Genomic DNA, 26013 nt, shown 5'->3' with positions numbered 1-26013 from the left:
CAACACATACTGGATAAAACATTTTTTTCTGCCTATTTCCTAAAAATGTGTATGTTGTTGAGTTTGAATCTTTAAGCTTAGAATGCTGTTTACCAGTGGTACTTAGTTGTGGACAGTTCCCTGGAGGTTTGCGGAGTGTCCACATTTCCATACAGCGCTTGGTTGGTGGAGACAAGGTCTCCACTGTGTCACTCTCTTAGCAGGGAGAATAGTGTGTCCCTTTTCTTGTAAAAAGGAAGAGGTGGGAGAAAAGCAACAAGAGTTGATTCCTGGTAGCTTCTCCCCATTTGAATTTTCCCCAACTTTTGTTAAATCAAAATTAATGTAGAATTGTTAAGTCTTGGAAAAAGTCTGAATATCTGATAATTTTCACGGTTTGCCCAACTAGAGAAATTTATTAGCTAGTCTTGATTATAATATCAATATGTAGAAAAAAAGAAGTGTTATGTTCATATTTGAGATATATTGAAGAGGTTTTGTAATTATGATTTCTGAAAGGATATTTCTAAAGGAGACTAAAGTATTTGATTATGGGGAGGGAACGAGAAACAGTATAGAATTAAATCCGGGTAGGGAATGAAAGGATTCTGAAATACTGAAACTTGTTGTTGATTTTGAAGTGTAACCCTTAAGATGTCATGTTTCATCTTCAATTTCTGTTATTAAGACGGGAGGTAGATAACGGTTTGGGCTTTTATTAAGATTGTATTGGCAGCCATACCACATAGTTTTTTAACAAAAACAGCAATTCCACTGAGGTTTTTAACAGTGAAGCCATTAATGAACCTCTTATATATGAAAGTAACAAATTAAACCTTATAATAAGATTCTTTTGTAGCATGTGAGGGAGTAAAATTAACAGGTTGTCACTACACTGGGCTTCCTGCGTTTCTGTTTAGTATTTGCACCACATTAGGGAGTCAGAAATGATTGTTCTAAAAGTTTAAAACTTTATCTTGCAAAAATGTTAACAGTCTATGATAAAGAGTGGGAAAGGGGTAGGTTTTACTAGAATGAGTGGGACCCTAGCAAGAGCTTTGCTTCATACTTTACAAAGTAGAAACCGGTCCTGCCTTTTCTGTGTCTATTTCATAAGAGGAAGCCCTTATTGACACTTGGGGGGGGGGGGAGGTGCAAATTGAAAATGTGGAGAAACTGTCTTTTCAGAAAATAGGTTTAGATTGGAGATTAATAGTGAAACCTCGAGATTTAATACTGGAACCCAGAGGCTCTTTTTAATTTAGCACGTCTTGGTGAGTAAATGATTTCTTAACATCCTTTCCCCCTCATACCCTAACCTCCTGCCTATTTCTCTTGAGCCAGGCTCTTCGAGAGAGCCATTTGTTCTTTCTCAGCTGACCATTGGTTCTTACCCTTTGCCTGTCCTTTAAATAAATCTCTTTCCCCTATCCTTTTTCCTTAGCAGCCCTTTTTGATAGTCAAAGTTCTGGGCTTTGTTTTTATCAGCAGAACAATGAAAATTGCCAGAATACGTTTTTTTAAATCACTGCTTTGATCACCGTATCCCAGCCATCTCCAGAGATCTGGAATGGCTGCTCTTGCTGACCTTGTTAAATCTATGCACTGTTTCTGGTCCCAGAGTTCCCCTGTCATTTGGTACACATTAGCTGCACTTACTGGTAGTATCTGTCAGATTGGGGGTTCTGGCTACCCCTGCACCCAGCCATGTTGAAATCCTGTCGGTACTTAATTGTAGGAAGGTTAAAGGCTCCTTTTCCACTACATTCTTCATTGCCCTTCCCGTTCTCTGAATATCAGTAATTTAAGTAGCACTGTCCAATTCACATTTTTGGGCTGATTCTCTTTTGTTAGCTCTTTGTTGAATATTGTTTTATCTCATAGTGGAAGTTGAAGTAGTACTTGCTGAAATATTTAAAAATACTTAGTAATCATCATCATCATCCAGCTTACGCTTTAGCAATTACTGTGTGCCAGGAAATATTACAGCTTTTATACACATATTCCCTTTAATCTTCAGAGCATGAGTTATGTACCATTAAGGCATAAATGACTTGCTCAAGGTCTCACAGGCAGCAAGTGGATGTGCTATATTTTGAACCTAGTCTGACTCGAGAGTCTAAGCTATTAACCATCATGTAACACAGTTGGTCTGATTGAGAGGAATAGTGTGTAGATTGTCAATACTATAAATTACAATTGTAAATATGTATTTTCCTTTCCTCCCAACATTTTATTAAGAAAATTTTTATACATAAAGAGAAGCTGGAAGAATTGTACAGTGATCACTCATTCTCATACACACACACACACACACTCACTCATTTCCTAGATTTTGTGATTAACATTTTGTTAGGTGCTTTATCACATATTTATCTATCCCTGTGTCCATCTTGTTTGAATGTATTTTAAAAATCAGTTTGCAGACACTTGTATACTTCACCTCTAAATACTGCAGCGTGCGTGTCATTAACTGGAGTTCAGTTTTTTTATGGAAAATTTTATACACAATGAAATGTACAGATTTTAAGTGTTCTATTTGACGAGTTTTGATGGGCACACACACTTTGTAACCCAAACCACTATCAGAGATAGATATGGTTATCTTTTTAGTGAATATTTGATTGTCTCATAGTTCAAGTACATGAGCTAGCTGTACCTTTGCCCCCAAATTAAAACCTGCTCTTCTGATTGTCCCATGATCTTCGACTGGTTCTTTAGTTTATCGCACTGACCTCATTGCACCTACTTGGCATGGAGTACATTCTTAATGGTTCCATGAATGATGGACTTGTTAGGTAGTAATCATTCTCACTTCTAAAACAGTGTATGTGAAGACCTTTAATTGGCAACAATTTCTTTGATAGGTAATGTTTTAAGATCATTTTCCTGAATTAAGCTGACCTTATTCCCATTCGTTTTCCAATAGAGCATTATTTGTTCAAGTGGCTTTGATGTTGAAGGGATGCTGCCCTTGAAACGCATTGTTTTTTTTTTGTTGACTGCCATTTGATAGATATCGTTTAAATATACCACAGACTGATGGAGGAAGGTGTGTTTCTGTGAGTCTCTTGTCCATCTATGCTCATTCCCCTGGTAATCTCATTCCAGTCTGTGACTTTAAATACCCATGTTTACTATGATGATTTCAGAATTTATATTTCCAGTCTAGATCTCTACCCTGGACTTGTCATCTCTACTTGAATGGCTAATAAACATTTCGATTTTAGTATGTCAAAAACTGAATCTTTATCTTTCTCATCTCTCCCCTTCCCAAATAATGTTCTCAATTCCAATATACCAAGGTTTGGAGTTCAATAAGTTTAAATGTTAGTTGATAACAGAATAAAGCAGGTAGCCTTTCATGGATTTTGTCTAATCCCCAGGCCACCCTGCCTTCAATTTAAACTGAGGGTAGTGGTGTGTGTGTGTTTAAAAATTGATACAAAATATTTAAAAGGAAGTTTTCAAATTATTATTTATGTGTTTTTGGAGGCTAGTAGATTTGTGTTTTTTTACGGAAATACGTTTGTTTAATAGTTTTTGTAGTAACTTATGGTGATGCCTTTGGTGGGAATGTCAACTAGCTAGACTTCAGATAAACTATGGTTTGTTCGGTTCTTCACATTTTATCTGTAATTCATCTCACATCTAATTTTTAAGTGAGCACAAAATGGGTGATATCATTTGTACATTGTGATGTTTTTTTCGACATCTCAGAAACGCTGCTTTAAAAGGGAGAGAATGCCTGACCACCTGCTGTTAGGTTTTCATGGAAAGTAATAGATAAATGTTAGACTGGCAGTTCTAACACAATAATAAAATGGGCTCTAGTTGTTGGAAGTTGACAGCAAGTGTTAGAGAGCAGTTCTGCACACATTGGCCTGAATGGGTTGTCAGGAGAGAAGAGGGAGATGTGGTGATACGGCACTGTTCTGGATGACTACAAGAGGGTGCTGAGAGTGGTAGATTCTTTTCCCTTGCTTTCCCACTGCTGGTATTTTTTTTTTCCTCGTGAACTTCCAGGGAAAATGAGGGAGGTTGCCGAGAGAGGAGTAGCACCGTCAGGGTCACTTGTGAACTCAGTTGTTAGTGTGTGCCACGTGGGGCAGTCCTAGCATTACCAGTGCCTCATGCTCATGTCCTTTTCCCTGTGGGGAGCAAAACTGTCAGAAAGTACTTACACATGAAAAATCAGTGTTCTTTGTGGCCAGTTTTATGGAATCCTGAAAAAACTGGTGTAAAATTTTGCAGCATAGATAAGGGAGGTAAGGATTATGGCCTTTCGTTACCCCAGTAATTCTACATTTCTGAAAATTCCACAACCATGTCCTGTGTACCCATGTCCTCTTTGCCCCAAGGCACCTTCCCCACCCCCAAATAAAACCGGTAAAATAACTATTCATATTAAAGATGCGAAAGGTGTTGGGGATTTTATTTGGTCAGAGAGCTAGAGTGAATGCTAATTATTAATGCAAAAAGGGTACTTTTCTTAAATGACTTTGTCTCTGGTTTTTTGAAAGTAAAAACAAAATGAGTAAACATTATTTAATACTTGAGTCTTATACAAAGGGAAAGGTAGACTGAGAGGACAACTCAGGTGAGCGATTGTGTTTCTATTAGTGTCTCCCTAATTGTGGAGATCATTTTGCAGCTGATAAGCACTTAGTTTTGTGGAGTCAAGGAGTATCTTTAAAATTAGAAGTATTTCTGAGGTGCCTCAGTGGCATTAAGTGTGTCTGACTCTTGGTTTTGGCTCAGGTTGTGATCTCAGGGTCATGAGATCAAGCCCTGCATTGGGCTCCATGCTCAGCATGGAGTCTGCTTGATATTCTCTCTCTCTTTCTCTCTCTCTCCCCCCCCTTTCTCGCCCTCTGCCCCCACCCCTTCATGCATGTGTGCGCTTGCTCTCTCTCTCAAAAAATAAAATTATGGGTATTTTTTTTAATGAAGATTGGTGCTCAGCTTTGGATATACTGCAACTGAATGGTTTCTGCTAATAAGGTGCTTTTCCTTGGAATTTCCTTGGAGAATCAGGTATGGGAAAAGCTTATAAATGTGCTGGTGACTGAAGATCAAAAAGCAAGCCCAGTGTCAAGAGATGTGGGAAAATGGAGAAAAGTTGTGGATGAAGGAGGAGATAAAGTGTTCTTCCTTGCTGGATAAACTGGATTATGATCTTGGAAAGACAATCTAAGAAAGAAGTTCTCATCTTAAAAAATCTGGGCCATAAGATCTGCAGTTTCTGGTAGACTCAATGTGTGTATTCATTCAGACAGGTTAATTCTGAGCAAGCTTTATATTTAATATTTTAGTAATATGGAGGATCGTCAGCAGTCATGTAACATAACCCTCATATACGCACGATAGGTTATCTTTGTGTTTTTAAATTCTCATACCTCCCTTCATATCAATAATTCTGGCAAAACTGCCTAGAAACCAAATCTGCCACTGTTAGATGGGCTTCTTCCTAAATTCTATGTGGTAGACTTGATGTGCATTTATCTTCTAAGCAAAAATAATAATAATAATAAACATAATCGTGATCTTTAATCCTCAGCCATGTATTTTGTCCTAAAATTGTCAGAAACTGAGATATCAATAAGATTATTTCTTCTTTTGAAAAACAGTATCTGTTTGTGATAATGGGTAATATATGTTGTCACATATAGTTTTATTGAACAAGGGAAAAAGACATCACTGGATTTTAAGTGACTACCTTACTCTGAAGAAATTTTGGAATTAGAGATTGTATCTTTTGAAATTTAGCCTTGATTCATAGAGACAAAGTAATGTCATGTGTAATATTATAATGCATTTTATAAAGCAGATTACTTGACCGAGAGATAATGTGGTTAGTTTTATATCAGTACCAGATAAAAAAAATTGTATTCAGGCTGTTGGCTTATTAAAAGCTGTTGCTTATTATCAGTCTTCATTTTGGATACTATACATTAACTTAGTGAGGGAAGTTAGACTAGAAAGTAGAGAGTGTCATGAACTAATGCTGAGGTCTAACATATTTTTAATATGATTATATTCTCTACTTGATGAATCTATTGCATCTAGTTCTCCACATACTACAATTAAAAAAATAGCAAGCATTTATTGACCCTGTATGGTGTTCCAGCCTGTTCTCAGTACTTTACGTGGATTAAATTCCCCTTTGGTTGTTACTACTATTAAATTCCCTGTTAGGGATGAGAAGCTTAAGGCACAGTGAGGTTGAAGGACTTGTTCACGGTTACAGGCACAAGTGTGGAATAGGTCTCTTGATCACTGTGCTCTTTACTCTTGTTGAAATCTAAGTGTTCTAATAGATATAGAATGAGTTAAATTTTAAAGGGACAGTTAAATTTCTGATAGTTATCAGACCATTGAATGCTTTATCTATTTAAATGCATTCTTTCTCAGAAAATTAGTTATCATCTTATAGACTCTTACCCAAGGATAACACTTATGATTATCATCAGCACAAATAGAGATTATGCATGGAATGTGCTTCTTTTCATTCATGATGTAGTTAGAAGATTTTTCTATTTTAAGTTGTACTCCTCATCTAGAAGACTTGGAGCAGATATTCACTGAGTGTCTCTTAGGTGATGGAACACTGTAGTTTGGGTTCCAGGGATGTAATAAGGAGGAAACATGAACTGCTCTCCCAAGTGGGTGAACGTTCAATCTTGCTGACTTTATAGGCTTCACCTTTGGGTCACCACAAAGCATGCAACATGCTTGCATAGGCTTCTTACTCTTAACTTTTTCAAGGATTTACATGAAGAACAAGTTTGCCTGTTCTTCATAATCTCCTTGGAGATACTGTCTGAGGTTTTTTCTTATTCCTGCAACTGACTCTATTTTATACATAATTCACAGGGTTTTGCACTTAAGTTGTCTCTATCCCCAAGAAAACTAGTGTGCTTCTTTTATCAGATGAAAGCTGTTGGTTTTGTTCTTTGCCTTGGCCACCAGGAAGATCAAGTCCAAATTAGTATATACTAGAAATAGCTATTTCATTATTCTACTAGGGCTTTTTAAAAATAAGTTATCACAACCCTTTAGAATCTGGTGAAATATTTAGACATACATAATATACTTGCATTGTAATTTCAAGAGGTTCTTCATTCCATGAAACATATCCTGGACCCTTAGAGTTAAGAATTCCTGCTTCTGATCTTTTCGTATCCTTATTTGAACCATTTAGTACATATGAATGTATTATCCTATGTTTCCTTGACTTCATAGAAGTAAGTTATATGAAATGATAAATAGTTTTCAAAGGTTTAAGGTGCTGAGCAGTTGCGATCTCTGTATTTGGCAGCTAGGCCATGGGAAATGTTCTAGTCTATCTCAGGAGAAACGTTTTTGCTTCTCATGATGATGAAGCAGGTGGGGTAATAGCAATGGCTGTATAGTTTTTGTCTAAGTTTTCAAAGAAAGCAACCTAGGGGTTTTACATATATATTTAATTTATATTATACACATGTGTATGTGTGTATATATGTGTATAAATATGTGTACATGTGTATTTTTTTTTTTTTGTACAAAAACCATAGCCTAAACATGGAATTCTTGTGCTCCAAGCACAATTTTGAACAGAGAGTCAGTCAGTGAAGTTAACGACATTTTTACATCTCTCTACCATAGTTTTTGGTAAAATGTCTTGAAAGTTGTAAAACTGCTTTGGGTTTGTCTCTGGGACTGCAGTTTTAAAATCTGGTTCTCAAGTGAAGGAAGAGTCGTTTTCTGTCTTAGCGTGGTGTTAGAGTCATTGGCCCCTGCCTTCAGGTTAATTGTTCACAGATGCTCCTTCATGTTGGATTTCTGGTGGGAGGTCCTGCGTGGGGAGGCCATGTGCTAGGCTTTGCTCTTGGGCCTCCATGTATAAAGGGAGGGTGTATGTTCATTTTGCAGACTTTGCAGGATGGGGTGCCTCATTGTACTTGCCTTTGGAAATTTCTTCCTCTTTAATGTCCCCTGTGGATAGGGGAAGGGCAGGTCAACATGTGTCCCTAAAGAGTGTTCCCAAAACTTTCGCCAGTGAGGAGGAATTCATGCTAAGGAGGAGCAATGTTTGGAATAGCAATGATTTTTCACCTCTCTTTCTCTTCTCTCTTTGTGAAAGACAATTTGTAGTACATTTTGTCTGAGGGAGATTTGAGTACCCAGCTGGTTAGATATATTTAAAGAAAAGAAAAAAAAAATCACTTGAAACAGACCTTGAAGAAATCTATTATAAATTTGAGTGGGAACCTGAGAATGCTGTGGCATACAGGCAAAACTAATTAAAATAACTGATAAAGAAATGAGATGTAGCTTTACATGGGATTTTCAAGGTTTAAATGTACGAGAATTAGGTTAATAAGCTCTTTTAACTCCATAAGGTATAGGAATTCGATTCTTTGTGTAATTTGAAACCACCATCACCTGTGCCCTCTAGTGCATACTTGATGAGTTTGACAGTAAAATTTTGTTCTGTGGTTCCTGCCTCTGTCCTCGTTATTGCTAAGGTTCCTGGTGTGAGAGCTCTCTTAGCCTCTCTGATCCCCTCATCCCTGGGTCAAAGGGGTGGCCTTGTTTCTTCCTGCCCCTGTGGTCTTGCTGCACTGCTCTGGGCCTAGAGAGTAGCAAGCGCATCCTGTCAAGTGTGGCAGCTCCTGGCAGTCAATTCCTTGAGACCAGGGCACTTTCTGTAACAACCCCCCTCCCATCCATGCTGCCCAGGAATAGCATCCTATCCTGGGGGTGTTTATTCCAAGCAAGGGACGCTACTAAAAAAAATCTTACCTTCCTTTTCCCTATCCATATTTGTTGAGCTGGTATCTCAGAGTAGGGTCAAGTAGGTCATGTAGGGAACCTAGAAATCCCAGCATGGTCAGCACCTATGGACATCCCTCCAAGGAATGGTGTGTAAGGTGCTGCTAGTGTCTGCCCCACCAATGGATCCCCAAGGCCAAGTCGCTGTTTGCTGGGTACAGGCAATCTTTTTGAAGCTCCCCAGGATGTAGTGGCAGTCCACTTTTGGGGAAGGTGGGAAGCCAGCTTTAGGCCCTGTGATCCTCATGGATAGCGGTTTGTCCACTCCCTCAGGCTTGTGACAGAGCAACTTCTTATTGCATAACTGCTAGTTGTTGGCATGGTAGCTTTTTGGCTAGGGCTCTCCCCACCATACTCCCCGCCCAACCACCACCACCGCATCCTTTACTTTGTTCTTTGCTTAGTTTAACCTTTCTCTCAATGAAGAGAGTCGATTAGCTGCCCTTTACTCAACTGGCACATTTGGCATTGTAGAGAATATGGTACAAAACAAATGTTCATTTAAGGTTGCTCTGTCACAAATGGTTTTTCAAGTTTCACATGTCAAAATTGAGAGCCTACCAAGGAAAAGCTTAAAAAAAAAAGACGTTCACTTTTTACAGTATACACAATTTTAATAACAAATCTTTCCTGTACACTGCACTTTGTTATCACCCTCCCACCAGCCCCCATTATAATAGTATTTTCTTCCCACCCCCCAACCCAGTTGCCCACCTCCCAGCAAAAACAAAACAAAAAAATGGCTCTTAAGGTGATTGAACACAATATGTTTGGACTATACTTTAAGTGTCCAGTCTCAGTTTTGATAGGAAGGTTCACCAAACATTCCATATATCAGATTTTTTTTTTTTAGATTACCAAGGAAGAATAGGTTAGTTGAAGGAGTAGCAGATGTTTCCAAATGTTTATAATACCTGTATGAAAGCTTGAACAGTCATTTTCTATGTGTTTTTGGCCTTACTCAAGTACTGTGAGTTTGCCCTAGGTTGAGAATAGAAATATTACCTATAGATGACGTTATCATCTTTATCTTCGTCTTTTTCTGGTTGAAGCACTTAAGCCAATAAAATACGAAGATCATGTCCCAAAACAGACTTTTGAGAAATGTCTGTTACTGTATTGCTCTTAGGAAAATGATCATGTAAGTCAGCTTCTCAAAATATTCTTTTAAAATTTCATATTGATGTCTACATTTTAGGGAGAGAATCAGGCATTTATAGCTTTTTGCCCTGATAGCATGTGTAGGAAGTATGCCTTAAGAAAATGATATGCCTGTTTTGAATTTTAGGATTTGGACCTAGCGATGCAGAGGGCTCATTTTTATTGGAAAGATGGAGTCTAGCTCTTGGTGACTAGCATTAGAATAAGCAGATGGATTTTAATAATTAGTGGAGTTGGAAAGTTCAGTCGATTCCATTCATTGAATTGGTATAGAAATTAACTTAGGCACATTAAGAAATTACATGTGTTAGTGCAGATTTTTGGCTTAAAAAATTAGTATCTTTGCTATTTGATGTTGGCAGTGGGTATTCTCTGAGTTGTGTGTGGATTTGCAGATTTATCAGCCCACTCTCATTTCAGAAAAGTGATTGAAATCCCTGGCAAGCTACAGAAATGAATATAAACGATTCCCAACAAGCTCTTGGTTACTAGGTGGGTACAGTATCATAGCCTTCTTAGCTTTTCTTTTTCCAGAGAGATTTAATTATTTTTCTGGTTCTTGATTAAGTGTCATTTTCCTCTACCCTTGAAAGTGAAAAAAGACCGGAGCTAGGAGGGGGGGTGGGTGCTGAAGAGGATAAGACTACAGTGATAAAACAAAAGCCCTAACATCCTGTTACCAGGATCCGCAGTGTAGCTGTGATGCTCTTACACCCTAGCCAGTTGGTAAAGAGAGGACATACGACTAACAGTCTCATCTTCAAACCTGTGCCGATACCGAAACACAAATAGGCCAAAATTAAATGGAATCCTGCCTTCTACAGGCATTCGAAAAGGGAAGTTTGCACTTTAAATGAAAAAGGAAAATGCTGTCTGGCACTGTTACTTACTTTTCTCTGAGAGCATTACCAAAAAAAATGGAGGGCAAAACATTTTATAGTTTTTGACTGGAAAGTATTCCTTAGTGGCTTTGCTATGCTGTTCCCCAGAATTTACTGAATGGCTTGCTTTCCCAATTTAGTTTTCTACATACATTAAGGATTTTGTCAGTTGATGGTCCATTTTACTAAAGGTAATCTTTAAGATTAATGTGGGAATTCTCAGCCCATATTTCTCATCCTTCTCTTCACAGTTTCAATTAATGTTGGTTGTGGATGAAATGATGGAAAATACTCCAGTGCTATCCTTCAGGGCTAGTGGAGTCTGTGTGTTCAGGGCACAGTTGTATTGTGACAGAACTGTGCCCTGACAAATGGCCATGGTTACCCTGATTAAATGGGTTGGTAAATTTTAGCTCATGGAGCTCTCATTTGTAATGGGACTTCTGATCCAGCCCCTCCATAGGGAAGCAGTGAGCTGTGCTCTATGCCGTAAAATCAGCTTCTGTCTCTGCCCAGGCAGGCCCAGGGTCTGGTTTAATAAGAAATGAAATGCTCACCGCTCAAGATCAGCTGAACACAGCTGGGCTGAGACTTTGCCAAACTAATCTACCCACCCTAAAAAATATAGAGAGCACATTTTAATCTTAATTTGTGATCTCATCTGCTTTTTTACTGATACACATTTTCTTTGAAATATAGGTAGACACCCCTCTCTCGGTATTAAAGAAGAAGAAAATTACTATTAAATTTCATGGGTTAAACTGTAGTCTTAGCATGTTTGCAGTTCAATCCTGAGAAGAAAATATGTCTTGAATAGAAAGATAACGTATTAATGGTCATTTTAAAGGAAAGATAACCTTTTTTTTTTTAATGGTAGTGGTTTTTCTGTAAGCATATATCCCTTTTTTTCACATACAGTCAATGTCACTTGTAGAAATGCTCATTTTTCTAAAATTAAGTCAGTCTAATTTAATGGGTTTTGCTACTACGTACATGGAACCTCATTTATGGAAAAATTCTATATGAATTGATGACTTGGATCTGAATCCCAAATATGTCATAGTTTCTTTGTAGAAATCATAATCAAAGAAACGAAATACTCGTGGCTCTTTTCTTCTTCGTGAAAAGTATGGCATCGTTATCATTTGTTAATTATGGAATGTTTCTATTAACACTCTGTCCCCCCTTTTCAGCTGCAGGCCCCAGGACCTTGCCCTGTTTGATGCAGATTGTGTAGTTACCCTTTGCCTTACTCTTGGCTGCCTTTTAACTTAAGCTAACTGTTTCTGTGGGTCACATTTCAAAATGCTGCCTTTCCCTTTCATCCCTTCACCTCCATGCCACCTTTGCATTACCACTGTGTGGCTGCATAGGCATGTACAGTGTTCTCCCATGAGAAGGCTTGCCTCAGTGATATGTTGTTCCCTTCACTTAGAAGGAACTGCTCTTACGGTGTGGATAGGTATTTAAACAATCACATTTTAACATATAATATATAGAAAGTGATTTTTTCTTGGTTCCATTAAACTATGTTCTAGCGAGAAACAGTGTTATGCCTGTTGCTAGCCAATTATTTTTAATTTGGCTTTTTGAGGTTTGAAGATCAGGAAAAGGCAGCAGAAAGAGGTTTAAACCCCTTTGTCAAGGCATCTTTGATCTTGGAGGGAGGGAGAGAATTTGTGTGTGTGCTTTCAAACTAGAGGGAGCAGGTCACAGGATTGTTAAATTGACTCAGTTTATCTCTTTTTCTCTCCAAAATAATTTCTAAATCTTTTTTTACATGTAAATGTAAATATAGGATTTAGTAAACTAATTAGTAAAATGGTGATTTAATACTAGTTTAAAAAATTGTCTAAATGCCACAAAAATCAACATTTCCATTATAAGTCAAACTAGAGATGTATCACATGAAGTCAGTGTAATTATTTACTATTGATTTCATTGTAATGAGACCTTTTCACAATCACTTGGATTCATTGTTTAAATATATTAAAGAGTCACTCAGCTTATTAGAATTACATAAAGGGTTCTGATTTCATAATGTGGACTTCGATAGTATCTACCAACCCAGGCAAAAACTCTGGAAGAAGAATGTTTAATATTTACCAGTCTTCAGCATACATAAAATTTTACTTCCCACACTGGCAGTTAATTGTAGATTTGAGTAAATACCAAATTATCATACAAGAGAACTTTGCTAAGCCTCCTTTTAAGCAGCAAGCCAGTTGTGGTACTTGGGATGGAGAGCAGTGATTTAACAAGTATTGATCCGTATCTTTTTCTGCTCAGTAGCTTCTTTCCAAACTGTTTTCAGTAGAAAAAAACAGCGTATGGAGACCTTAGTGTAAATGTTTACACGTGATAGTTTATAATTACATACATGAAATGTCTTATTTTGAAGTAAGCATTTTTAGACTTTGCAACAAGAGTGCAAATTAATATGAGCTTTGCTTCATATAACACTTAAAATATGGTTTCATTAAAAAAAAATTAAAAATACTTCAACACTTCAAAAACTTAAGTCTCCACTTGGTTTGGAAAATTAGGCTTAATGTCACCATTGGTAAAAATTAGGTATGTATTTAGCCCCTACTATGTAAAATAGGTTACTTATCTGATGTAATTTTTGACGACAGGTCGGTATTATACTTCACATTCTTTGTATGGCAGCTGCTGACACTTGCACTGTCCATAACCATTAATGATGATGAAGGGTCCTTCATGGGTGGGTTCATATTCATTATACGGTCCTTGGTCTGACATGTTTGACATATGGAGTCGTGTTTGGGATCGGAGCTGCCTGTGGTTCTGAATCATTGAGCACTGCCTAATTCTTCTTAAAGTGGGAGGGCAGCACTTCCTGGAGATGAACACTATAAAAATAATAAAAAAGAAAGAAAACAATAAAGCCATTGTTCCTGTAATTACCCGCTGAGTGAAGATGGCATTGTCTGGTTCGGGAAAGTGTTCCTCAGTAGTAACTGCTATGCCTGCAGTAGTTGGGATTTCTTTGTCTCCCACATGGTAACTTGATGAGCTTATTCTTTTTGTATATTCAGTGGTTGGATCTCTATAAGTTGTAGCCATGGCAGTGACAGTGGTTGATAAATTCCAGCAGAGCTGAAATCCGTGGACTGCATCTAGTATATCCTCTCCTTGGGTGTGGTCAGGGCTATGACATAGGATAGAATGTTCCCACCGACCTTGGAAACTGCCCAGCCAGGAGGCCAATGCACATATTCGAGGGCTGCATTCCCACAGATTGCCAGAGAGGCCGACGGTTGTGAGGGATTTCAGGGAGTTTAAGATCTTGGAATCAAGGCTATTTAACTTGTTGTTATCCATGAGGAGAATTTTAAGATTAGGCATCGTTTCAAACACTGTCAGGTCGATGGCTTTGATTTCATTTCCAGTCAGGTCTAGCTTTTCTAAAGTGCCCCAGGTCCACTCCATTCCACATGTCAAGTTGCTAATTTTGTTCCATTGTAAGAAGAGTGTGTGCAGACTGCTTAGCCGTAGGAAATGAGCAAAATTAATCTTCGTCAGCTGGTTGTGCTCTAGGTGAAGCTCTCTCAGTTTGATTAATCCTGCAAATCCATTGCGAGCCAAACTCCGCAAACGGTTTGTGCTCAAATCCAGAAACTCCAGACTACGACAGTCCCAGAACAGACGTACTGGGATAGTCCGCAGGGAGTTGGACCGTAAATGCAAGGTCTGCAGCTTCCGAAGGCCGTAGAAGAGCTCTGGGTGCAGAGATGACAGCTGATTAAAAGACAGGTCCAAATTTTGCAGGTTAATCAGTTGAGTAAAAGTTGTGTTTGGCAAGTAAAATATTTTGTTGGAACTTAAGATTAATTCCTTAAGTTTATATAGTCCTTGAAAAGCATCTTCTTTTACTGTTGAAATTTGATTGTGGTCTAAGTGGAGCCAGGTAAGTTGACTGAAGCTGGCAAATTGATCCCTTTCGAGCTCTGTGATGTGATTGTGCCTCAGGGACAGGCCCAGAGAGCCCTTGTCTGTGGCGTTTGGCACTGAGCGGAAGCCCTGAGAGTCGCAGTAGAAGAGCAGCTTCTCGCAGCGGCATTTGGGTGGACACGCCATACCCAGGGCAGGCAGCATTTTTAAAACCATACTCATTGCATATATTGCTGCCAGCATAGGGGCCCCTAATGGCCACTTGAAATGTAAGCCTGCAGAATATAATTTAAGGAAAACAAGAAGATAGGATATTTTTCAGCAGAATGTATGAGCTATTAAAAAAACAACAACAACATTATGGCGAAAGATTTCACTGCATATAACTTATTTTTCATTTGCTGCAGGAAAACTAACCTTGTTAGTATGACTAGAGCAAAACTTAAGCCATTAGGAGAAAAGATAGAGCATATTCTGTCATTAGCTATATATGCTTTTACCTAAACCTCAAAATCCAAAAATTTGACAGTGATTTCCCTCATAAAACATGTCCAGTGGCTTATTTTAAAAAGCATGATTCCTTGCTGACTGTACAAGACACATAAACGCATGGACTTACCCATTCTTCTGAGCACATTGGAGGCTGCATTCAGTCGCGGTTGTTAGACTCAACGCAGTGAGTCTGTAAAAGGCTCTAACATGCAGGAGCCTTTGACCAGTTTCCTGTTTTCTGTGTCCCAGGCTTTCTGAGGAAAATCGAATCCACCAGGGTGAGTTATTTTTTTCCTTAGGATATTCCTCTCGAAAGCATTGGTTTCATTTTCTCTGTCCTCTCTGCTTCTCTAAATCAGTTTTGAATGTAAGTTATTAATTTCGTCCTCCTTTAACTGCTCAGCTGGTTAATCAAAGCTTCGGTCTCTCTTTTCCGCAGCCGTTAGTTCTCTCGGTCTTAACTTGTTGATGGCAGATGGGCGGCTTGTTGCAGAGAAGAGCTCCTGGAGCAGCATGAGTGCATTTACTGAAAAGCTTTTCCGAGAAACGGCACAAGAATGGAATTGCTTATGTGCTGCGACCACACAGAACTGTATATAGGCTGACGTCACCGGGTGACGTGTCTTTTGTTTGGGTTTTCCAGAAGCTTTACTGTTATAAAGCACCGTGCTTTGTAACAGTATCGGGGTCGCTGTAAGACCCCTTGATTATAATAAAGCGAGAAAGAGAACCCCTGACTTAAAAACACGGTATTCCTTCAGTGTAGGAAGCAACAGTGAGGTTATAATAAAGGCTGCATTCAGGAAGACCCATCTGAACAGTGAGTTGGGATAGCAGAGTGATGATTTTTAATGCTTGGAAGAGCCAGTGTTAGACTGCCGATTCTGCAGAGAGAGATCATCTAAATGGGCAGGAGCCTGCACGATTTATGAAGTGCAGATTTAACGCCAGCCTATGCAAGGTAGTGCCTGCTGCTCCGGTAGTTTGGAAAGCTACTCAATCACCTTGTTGTTATGCTTGGTTAAAATAGAAGTATGACTGTGATTTGCTTTAGATGTGTTGGAAAACTAGCCAGGTGGGCTTGGCTTCTTTGTCATTAGGAGCTTAACATCATAAACCACGAATAAAGAGGGGGGGGAAAACCTTACAATACAAAGTGTTTGGTTACTTTGCTCCTTGAGAATTGAAGGGGAACTTGAGTTAAAAAGATTTCTCCTTTTCTGTCTCATTTTATAACAATGTTTTAATCATAGTGCTGATTGAAAAATAATGCTGATTTGATCTCTAGATGTCTTACTAGGGAAAAGGTTAGGGTGATACTGTCATTTAATACTGAGTGCCCTAAATAAACATTAACCGTGGAACAGAAGTGATTTAGGACAAGTGATAGAGCATGGTTGGATTCTGGTGTAGCCCCTCGTATTTACCTCCAGAGTCTCACCTGCTCCTTCCACTGAAAGGAGTTGCTCAGCTGAGCAACTGAGCACGATTTGGGGCATTGTGGCACCCATGTAACAGAACATTTGCATACTTAATAGATCCTACCGGCACACTTAAGAACTGACTTTGAGTCTAATACTCACTCTTGTTGGACTCTCTTGTGAATACAGAAGGTCACTCATACTTTGGAATAGGATTTTTGCTTTGGCTGTTTTTACTTGATCTGTGTCTTCTCCCTGCCGAATAGTGTCATCACTTGTCAGAACTTGGTTATGAATTTACAGTTCCATGTTTATTTTTTTTTAAGATTTTATTTATTTATTTGAGAGAGAGCTCACTAGAGAGAGAGAGAGCAAGCAGGAGTGGGGGGGCAGAGGGAGAAGGAGAAGCAGGCTTCCTGCTGATCAGAGAGCCCAACGTGAAGCTAGATCCCAGGATCCTGAGCCAAAGGCAGACACTTAAGCGACTGAGCCACTCAGGCGTCCCCAGTTCCATGTTTAATATAGTGTAAATGCGAAAGATTGCTCTAGCATTAGTCAGGGCCATATATTCAGGCCTGACAAATGTAAGGCCTTTTACACGTTAAACCTTATATTAATTTGGCCTTCCATACCAATTTCTGTCATACCATTGGTGCTTAACCTGGAGGCAAAAATTTCAAAACAACCCATGGTGTCTGTGAAACCAGAACATCATTGGCTTCATTCCACTGGGCAAGAAGTCGTCCTTTTAAGAGGTGTAGTTCCTTTGTTGAAGGGTAATACTGGAGTGAGAATTGGAAGAATCGAAGGTCCCGTCCTCACGGCCTTGCGTGAAGGTGCAATGAAAACATCGGCAACTGCAGGTTGTATAGTCTGTCTTCTTAGAAGCAGACCCGAAGATGGATTAGAAGTATTCGAATTTTATTTGGAAAGTGCATTGGAGGTATAAAAGGAGGGAGAAGACAGTAGGAATACTCTGAGGGCCACTGGAGTCTTTAGGCCACAGGGCACGTCTGATACCTCTGAAAGGAAAGAGGAAGGAAAGATTTGACAGTCATAGACTGCAGTGCGTCCCCAGGCCAGAGCCAAGCTCCTGAGCCAAAACTGCCCATGAGTGGAACCCCACATTTAAGAATGAGCCTGCAATAGTACTCCCACCATTTCCCTGCTTGCTGGTTAAGGAACGGAGAGGTCCTGTTTTAGACCTGAAGGATGCCACTCCCCCCACTGACCGTCATCTTTTCCAAAGTCTTGTCTGTCTGTAGGCCAGAAGTTTTTGACCTGGGTCCATAGACTGGTTTGTAGAATTTTGTTGCTTGTGCATTTTTCTGTGAATAGGTTTCAATCAGATTCTTACAGGGCCTGTGATCCTGGGTTACAGAGTTTCCTGCTCTACAGGAACTTTCTCCCAAAACATCTAAGGAGTGGGAGTCTGATAAAGGTTGTCTCTTTTAATTTTTTTTTTTTTTTTTTAAGGAAAAGCAGCCCTTGGGATACTGTAAATACCCTTACTGAATGAAGTCAGCTACTCTCTGATTTAAAAAAAAAAAAAAAAAAAAAACTTCGCCAGCCAGGAGGAACTGGATTAAATTCTTCCCTGAAGTAACCACTTTAGTTCCATGTGGAGAAAAGCATTAGAGTCAATTGGATTAGAGCAACCACAATTAGGAATGAGTTGTATGTGAAAATTTAGAAGGAAGAGCATCTCCTTCCCCTTAGACTCTTGGTTCCTTTCTGCTCTCTAGTCTGCTTGCCTACCTCTTATATATTAACAAATGGAAAATGCTTAAATTACATTATCCCAGCACTATTAGACCAGATTTGTGGGCAAGGGAAATTGCCCAGAGAAGCACCAGTGCAATCAAGAGTAATTATTTTTTGACGCATCTGGAGAAGTGGGCAGTAATGCACCGGAGAAGGTAGGCAGTAATACACGGTACCCAGAGTCCTTCTAAGTCACCAGTCATCTTGCTCACTTGCCTTCTCTTTGGGTTCACAAGGTTCAGTCTGTGGAACCAAAGAAGATACGGTGTTTGTCTTAAGGTTGGTGGAATACATGGTTCCTGTTGATGGAATTTTGCATCATTTTTTGATCTTTATCTTTCTTTAGCTCAAAGGACTAAACAGAGATCCATGTTCTTTCTGAATTAAACTTATTTTTGGTTTCATTTTAGGCAGCTTTATTCTCCATACATATGCCTTTGACGTAATTAAAGTGGCAGTACAACCTCTGGAAAGCACTATCCATATCATCTGTTTAAGTTTTCACTGCTTTGTTGTTGTTTGTGACAAGGCAAAGGAGAAGCAAAATCTAACTCATCACTCCTCTCTGTGAACGGTTTTAAGCAAAAGTATATGAGTCAAGCGTCAGGGCTTAGGTGCTGTAGTTACGTGCATTATTCTGCATGAGTAAAGTTTGCTTTTAATGTGTGTTGCTGATGAGGGAGAATTACTTCCCTGCTTGGAGAGGCAGATGTACGGATACATGGAATTTTCTGTTCATTTGTGGTAGAGCCGGAGCTTGATTTTGCATTATGCTAAAAAGTCAAATGTTTCTTTAATCATTCCCAAATCCAAAAATTGTAATATCTCTAGCACCAGTGGTGTTGCACATAGGTGCTCGGGAGAAGTATGTTAAAATAAACGTTGTTGCTGCCAGTCTTGATCGCTACTGGGAAGATCTCCTCACGTTTATCAAAAAGTGATAGTCATTTTTTGGGTGGAGGTCCTAGATTTTTGGGTCTGAATATATCCCCTGCTAAGAACCCTTTTAGGGTTCTTAGTTGGCAACCTCATATTTGGGCCTAGATTAGAGTAAGAGGGTTTCTTTTGGAGGGAAGAAGGAAGGAAGATGAGAGAACATTATGGCAAATCCTAGAGTTGTTCACTGCTTTCAAACTGCATGTATTTGGGGGAAAGATATGACTGTTCTTTTAAATTATTTGGTTATTTATTTATTTATTTATTTATAAATATTTTATTTATTTATTTGACAGAGAGAGACAGCCAGCGAGAGAGGGAACACAAGCAGGGGGAGTGGGAGAGGAAGAAGCAGGCTCTCAGCAGAGGAGCCTGATGTGGGGCTCGATCCCAGAATGCCAGGATCACGCCCTGAGCCGAAGGCAGACGCTTAACGACTGAGCCACCCAGGCGTCCCTGGTTTGCTATTTAGAAAAAAGTAAAAACCATTGAGGTTCATGCTGAACATTAGCTTGTTATCTTCCCAAGAAACAAAACATACATGACAAAGGCGGATAGAATACATAAGGATCGATGGCTTTACCAGTTTATCATGTTGGGATGGACTAAAGAGTGGTTGATAGTCCCAGGTGGAGCTGGAGGATCTGAGAGCATTCAGAACGCTAGGCTCCTGGAATCTGGGTGTTCCCTAGACCACTGTTGCAAATAAATAAATAGGTGTGTGGTTGGGAATCTTTCTTTTAAAAGTAAGTTGTCCACATAAGGCCAAGAATCCCCATTTTTTACTAGATCTTTGTCCCTATCCCTACCATTGATTTTGATTTTTAAAAGTCCTTTTGTTCTCTTGTTAGTAAACATAACTCAGAAAGCAGAAAGAAGGAGTAATGGTTCCGCAGTGATGGTGAACTGTGTTCCTTTTGATGCTGTAACTTACAAATTTAGGGATTTCTTCTAGCTTTGGAGGCATGTGTTTTTTGGTAATTGTTGCTGGTGGGGGTGGCAGGGCTAGGATCGGGTAACAGCCTAATTCTCTTGTGCTAGTGTTTTATTCTGTGTCCAGGGCTAGGTAATTCAGCGGTAAATCTTGGGGTGATACACTTGAGTCAGACATTAGGTGAGGGATAATCTTTCATAGAAGTTTGGGCAGAGGTACACTTCAGCCATGGAGATCTTTATTTCGCCTACCATAGACCTCAGACCAAACAGAACTATCTTAAAGTCTTGATTAATGCATAGACTGATTGAAATTTGTATTGCCAAGCCCGTTTTTTTAACTGTTTGCACAGTGGCTTCCTCGTGTTTCCCCCATCCGTCTGCATGTGGCAGGCTTCATTTTTTTACTCTGAAATTCAGCCAAGTTTGGATTTGTCCTTCCTGCTTCTCCCTCTCCATTTCCAAGTAGCTTTCTCTTTAGACATGTTTCTTCCTGTCAACATAGGTGGCTCACAGGTATACAAAGCCATTTGCACAGAACAGAATTAAGAGTTAAGATACCCATTCATATTTTCTTCAAAGAATCCCTTTCAGTGTTAGAGGCTTTGACCCAGTTGGCTAAACTTAAAGGGGTGAATTTGCATGTATATTGGCTAGATGCTATCAGTTTTCATTGCTGAATCTTAGAAATGTCATTCCCTCAAAAATCCGGGGTAGAAGGATAGTGACATGTGCTAAGACAAACAAAAAATTTGAACATGTGATATCATCAGTGCAAAGAAAATCAATAACAAAAATTTGGCCCAAAGAGAAAAAGATCATTTCTTACTGTGAAAGGCTTATAACAGCATGTCAACATTATAGCTGGGCTTGAGATGAACCCATATTGCTGAAAGAGTACTGCTAAGGCTTGACATCCTATGGGAGCTGATTCTGACTTGCTGCTTGTTTTGTGTATGTGTATATGGTGGGGGGGGTCTGTCTGTCTAATGGCTTCATAGTTTTTCCCTTGTATGGCTGGCTCTACTGTAATTTATGGACATGTAGTTTGAGGATTTTGGCCTTTGCAGACAGTAGAAAATGAATATCCTTTTAGTATCTTCACATCCTTAGGCAAGTTTATATATAAATTCCTAACCATAAAATCACTGGGTTACAGAGTGTGTATATTTAAAATTGATAGACATTGCCACATTGCCTTCCAAACAGTTTTAAACCATTCCATACTTCCCCAGAGGTCCGTAAGTGTTCACTAACCATCCTACCACCTCCTTTCCCACCCCCAAACCATATTTAACAATATCTGGGACTCTAATAGGTGAAAAATGCTTTCTTTTATTTGTTTCTCTTTACTTATGAGTAACAATGAACAACATTTTGTATGTAGGTGTGTTATCATTTTTGTTCTTTTCTGTGGACTGTGTATTTCATTTTGTCATTTCCATGTGGAATTGGTAATTTTCTTAAAGATTTGTAAGCTATTTTTTTTTTTTTTATTAAAGAAATTAATTTTGGGAGGCACTTGGGTGGCTCAGTCGGTTGAGCATCCGACTCTTCATTTCGACTCGGGTCATGATCTTATGGTCGTGGGATCAGGCTTCAGATCGGGCTTGGCCCTTTTTTGTTGTTGTTAAATCAACATAGAAATCAAAAGAGGTCCTGGTTTATCAGCAAATCTTAGCCTGATTTTCCTAGCCAACTGAGCATAAAAATCCTTCTGAAGTATCCTCACAGTTGAGTCATCCTAGTTCTTTTTTCCCCTGGGTTATTAGCAGTTTCAAAATTAAGGCCTTATTTTATGACCTTCATGTACTTAACTTTGTATATCTGTTTGCTTTATTTATTCATTTATTTTTAATTCAAACTTAGTCAACATAGAGTACATCATTAGTTTCAGATGTAGAGTTTAGTTATTCATCAGTTGCTTATAAAACCCAGTGCTCATCACATCACATGCCCTCCTTAATGACCATTACCCAGTTACCCCCGTCCCCCACCCTCTCCCCTCCAGCAACCCTCTGTTTCCTATAGTTCAGAGTCTCTCATGGTTTGTCTCCCTCTCTGATTTCTTCCCATTACTTTTTCCCTCCCTTCCCGTATGATCCTCTGTGCTATTTCTTACATTCCACATATGAGTGAAACTATATGATAATTGTCTTTCTCTGATTGACTGATTTTTGCTCAGCGTAATACCCTCCAGTTCCATTCACATCAGTGTAAATGGTAAGATTTCATCCTTTCTGATGGCTGAATAATACTCCATTGTATATACACCTCATTTTCTTTATCCATTCCTCTGTTGATGGAGATTTGGGCTCTTTCCATAGTTTAGCTATTAGGAACCCTCTTACACTATTGGTGGGAATGCAAGCTGCTACAGCCACTCTGGAAAACAGTATGGAGGCTCCTAAAGAAGTTAAAAATAGAGCTACCCTGGGGCTCCTGGGTGGCTCAGTCCATTGGGTGTGTGCCTTCGGCTCAGGTCATGATCCCAGGGTCTTGGGATCAAGCCCCATATTGGGCTTCCTGTTCAGTGGGGAGTCTGCTTTTCCCTCTCCCTCTGCTCCTTCCCCTGCTTGTGCTTGCTCTCATTCTCTCTCTTTCTTTCAAATAAATAAATAAAATCTTAAAAAAAAAAAAAAAAAAAGAGAGAGAGAGAGAGAGAACTACCCTACGACCCAGCAATTGAGCTGTTAGGTATTTACCCCAGAGATACAAATGTAATGATCTGAAGGGGCACCTGAACCCCAGTGTTTATACCTATTTGCTTTAAATTCCTGTTTGTGCTTCTGATAACTTCCCAACTTACACACAGCAGCTATTTAATAAGTAGATGATTAGTATCTGTTTTAAGGAAAAGAAACTTGGTGTCTCAAAAAGATACTAGAGTATCTCAGCTACCTGCTTCAGTTTGTGCTGGGACCCTGTTAGTATTGGCTCTCCAACTTTTCCCCATCCTGGGTTTTGTCATATTTTCCTCCAGAAAGATAAAGGAATAGTTCACATGCTCATTCTGATCTCCCGGGTTTTGACAGAAAGATGCCACAAGTTCATTCACTGGAAGTGCTGTGGAGTTTTCACTGTGTTTTTCTTTCTTGAAAGCACTGTGTTTATTTTGTACTGTTACCTTTCAGGTTGAGTAGTCTTCTTTATGCTCACCTGGGAGCCTTTGTCACATTATTTCCAGGGATTAAAATGTACCTTGAGATGCCACCAGCTGTGCCAGGGACATATTTCCTTCCTTCCCAACTTGGAAGAGTTAGACTAGAGCCATGGAGTTGAGAGGTTGTAGGATATAGGTGAATAATTAGTGGACATATGCACCAGTCACAGCAGTGAGACCTGTGTCATCTGTGGCAAAGGTAGGAGTGGTTTGGGGGAGTTGTGAATTTGTTATAGGAGGAAGATTACTCTTTCTGAGGCAAGGGTCAGGTCTTTGCGGGGGTGGGGGGATGTTTGTTCTTTCACAGGTTACCATCAAAGTGGGTAAAATCCTCCCTCCAAGAAAGTTTAGTTTTTAACATTTTTTTAAGTTTTAAATTAATTAATTAGAGAGAGACTGTGTGTGTGTGTGTGTGAGTGTGAGAGAGAGAGAGCGCACGCGCGCGAAAACAGGAGGAGGGACAAAGGGGAAGGGAGAGAGAGAGGGAATCTCAAGCAGACTTTGTACCAAATACCCAGCCCAGCACAGAGCCTGATCCCATAACCCCGAGATCAGGACCTGAGCCGAAACGAAGAGCTGGACGCCCCACTAAATGAGCCACCCACATACCCCCTAGTTTTTAATACTTTTTAAAAACCAGTGCCTAACTTAAATGTAACCTCGTGTATAACTTTGCCTTACTACTGTGACTCTTACGTCATTCAAAACTATCAGGCCCAGCACGGTAGAGTATTCTTGAGTTATGTGTTGCTCTGAATTATTTTATCTCAGAGTGTAAACCCTCTGAAAGAAGGCTTTTGGCTAGTCCTGCCTACTTCAGTGAATGCAGAGTGGGTGCTCAGTAAAGAGTTTGTGTAAATAAGTAGAAGTCTGGCCACATAGGAGAGAGGTAGGGTGGCTTCCTCATGCTTCTGTTGAAGATGGGTTTTGAAAGCCCTTTCACTGTCTCAGCTAGGACTATGTTGCTAGAGGTCATCTGGCTAATAACCTTTGCCTCCCCTCAGTTCAGCTGGTATTTACTTGCTTGAGGGGAAGCTGTATGTTGAAACCCCAAATATGCTGTATCTTTTTCTTACCCCTTTTGTCACTGTTTAGCAGGACATACATATCAAATGTGAATGAACCTACGTGGTCTTTCTGCTTAGATGGAATAGAGTCTCTCAATTAGGTAGGAGCTGTGAGTCATTTATTTTAAAGGTTAAATGAGCAACTTCCCTTTGGCATAACTTGAAATAAAAAATCCTAACAGCTTTAATTTCATAGAGAAGTAAAATCTTGTTTTACAGATCAGCAACCTTTCCACTTTCATCAAGCTCATTGTTAAGGTTGTGAGTGTGTATATGCATGTGTACTTACCCTCTTATATTTTATTTATTTTTTTGTCTGTCTGTCTATCTATCTATCTGACAGAGAGATTGAGAAAGCAGAAGCAGGGGGAGAGGGAGAGGCAGGCTCCTCGCTGAGCAGGGAGCCTGATGCAGGACTTGATCCCAGAACCCTAGGATCATGACCTAAGCCAAAGGCAGGCACTTAACTGACTGAGCCACCCAGGTGTGTGCGCATGCATGCGTGTGTCTACATATTATGAAGGGATGCTTTGATTTGATAGGTGGTCTGTCTAGTATAACCTAAAAGCTTCATCAGATGACTGCTTCTGAACTGTCCCTTCCTGATCAGGGAGGCATACACTTTTATTTCCTAAAGTAACAAGAAAGACAAATTGTTTTTTAGGGTGGTTTCAGAAATAGAGAAGTAACAGATTTGTGGTATGGGTTGCATCTTAAAGTAAATTTTGCTGTGTGGCTGTGATTCCCTCAAAATCAAGCTTGAGGATTTGCTTTTATATAACTTGTGCAGTAAATCCTTCTACACAAATTGAGAAAATTTCTCTACACTTGAGGTTATAAGGGGTTGGGTTCTCATGAGGTCATTGTGCCAAACCTTTGTGTTTCAGGTAGCCGGTATTTTCTGGGATAAACGATCTGCTAGAAATATCCTAAAAATGTGGCTAGGAACAATGATAAATTTTACTAGGTTTACTTAGAGAAATTTTCTTGAAGTGTGTGCCTATGTGTCTAAGGAATGCACTGAGACTTCCCTTTTTTTTTTTTTTAAAGATTTTATTTATTTATTTGACAGAGAGACAGCTAGTGAGAGAGGGAACACAAGCAGGGGGAGTGGGAGAGGAAGAAGCAGGCTCCCAGCAGAGCAGGGAGCCCTATGCGGGGCTCGATCCCAGGACCCTGGGATCATGCCCTGAGCCGAAGGCAGACGCTCAGTGACTGAACTACGCATGTGCCCGTACACTGAGACTTTCCTGATGAAGGCATTAGTTTGATTTTTTTTAAATTCCATTTTAGTCACCTTTGCCCTAGATCCTGTTGTTTTGATCCTTGAGATGGTCAGTAACTAATTATACTTGTCAAGTTCTTTTCTCACATATGGCCAGGAGTGAATCACCATTTATTCCTTCAGGTAGAAATTCTCATTCCCGAATCAGTTTTGTTGAGATTTTTTTTTTAAACCCATTTTTTTTTTCAAGAATGTATTT

At 39.4% G+C, this 26013-nt stretch overlaps 2 protein-coding genes across 3 annotated transcripts in view; one reads left to right on the top strand and one right to left on the bottom strand.

Annotated features, from left to right (window-relative positions):
- CTNNA1 (catenin alpha 1) overlaps positions 1–26013 on the top strand; it is a 172265-nt gene that overhangs the window by 95207 nt on the left and 51045 nt on the right. The gene's annotated exons all lie outside the window — the stretch shown is intronic.
- On the bottom strand, positions 13380–18724 carry LRRTM2 (leucine rich repeat transmembrane neuronal 2). Its single transcript, XM_008691545.2, has 2 exons — positions 18643–18724; positions 13380–15028 (listed from the first exon to the last, which is right to left on the bottom strand). Exons 1-2 carry the CDS (start codon positions 18722–18724, stop codon positions 13482–13484), a joined length of 1629 nt encoding a protein of 542 aa, XP_008689767.2. The 3' UTR covers positions 13380–13481.

This window comes from Ursus maritimus, unplaced genomic scaffold (assembly GCF_017311325.1).
Source record: "Ursus maritimus isolate PB19 unplaced genomic scaffold, ASM1731132v1 scaffold_5, whole genome shotgun sequence".
In the NCBI taxonomy this organism is placed as follows: Eukaryota; Metazoa; Chordata; class Mammalia; order Carnivora; family Ursidae; genus Ursus; species Ursus maritimus.
Note: the sequence above shows the minus strand (reverse complement) of the source record. Positions and strands in the feature narration are given on the sequence as shown.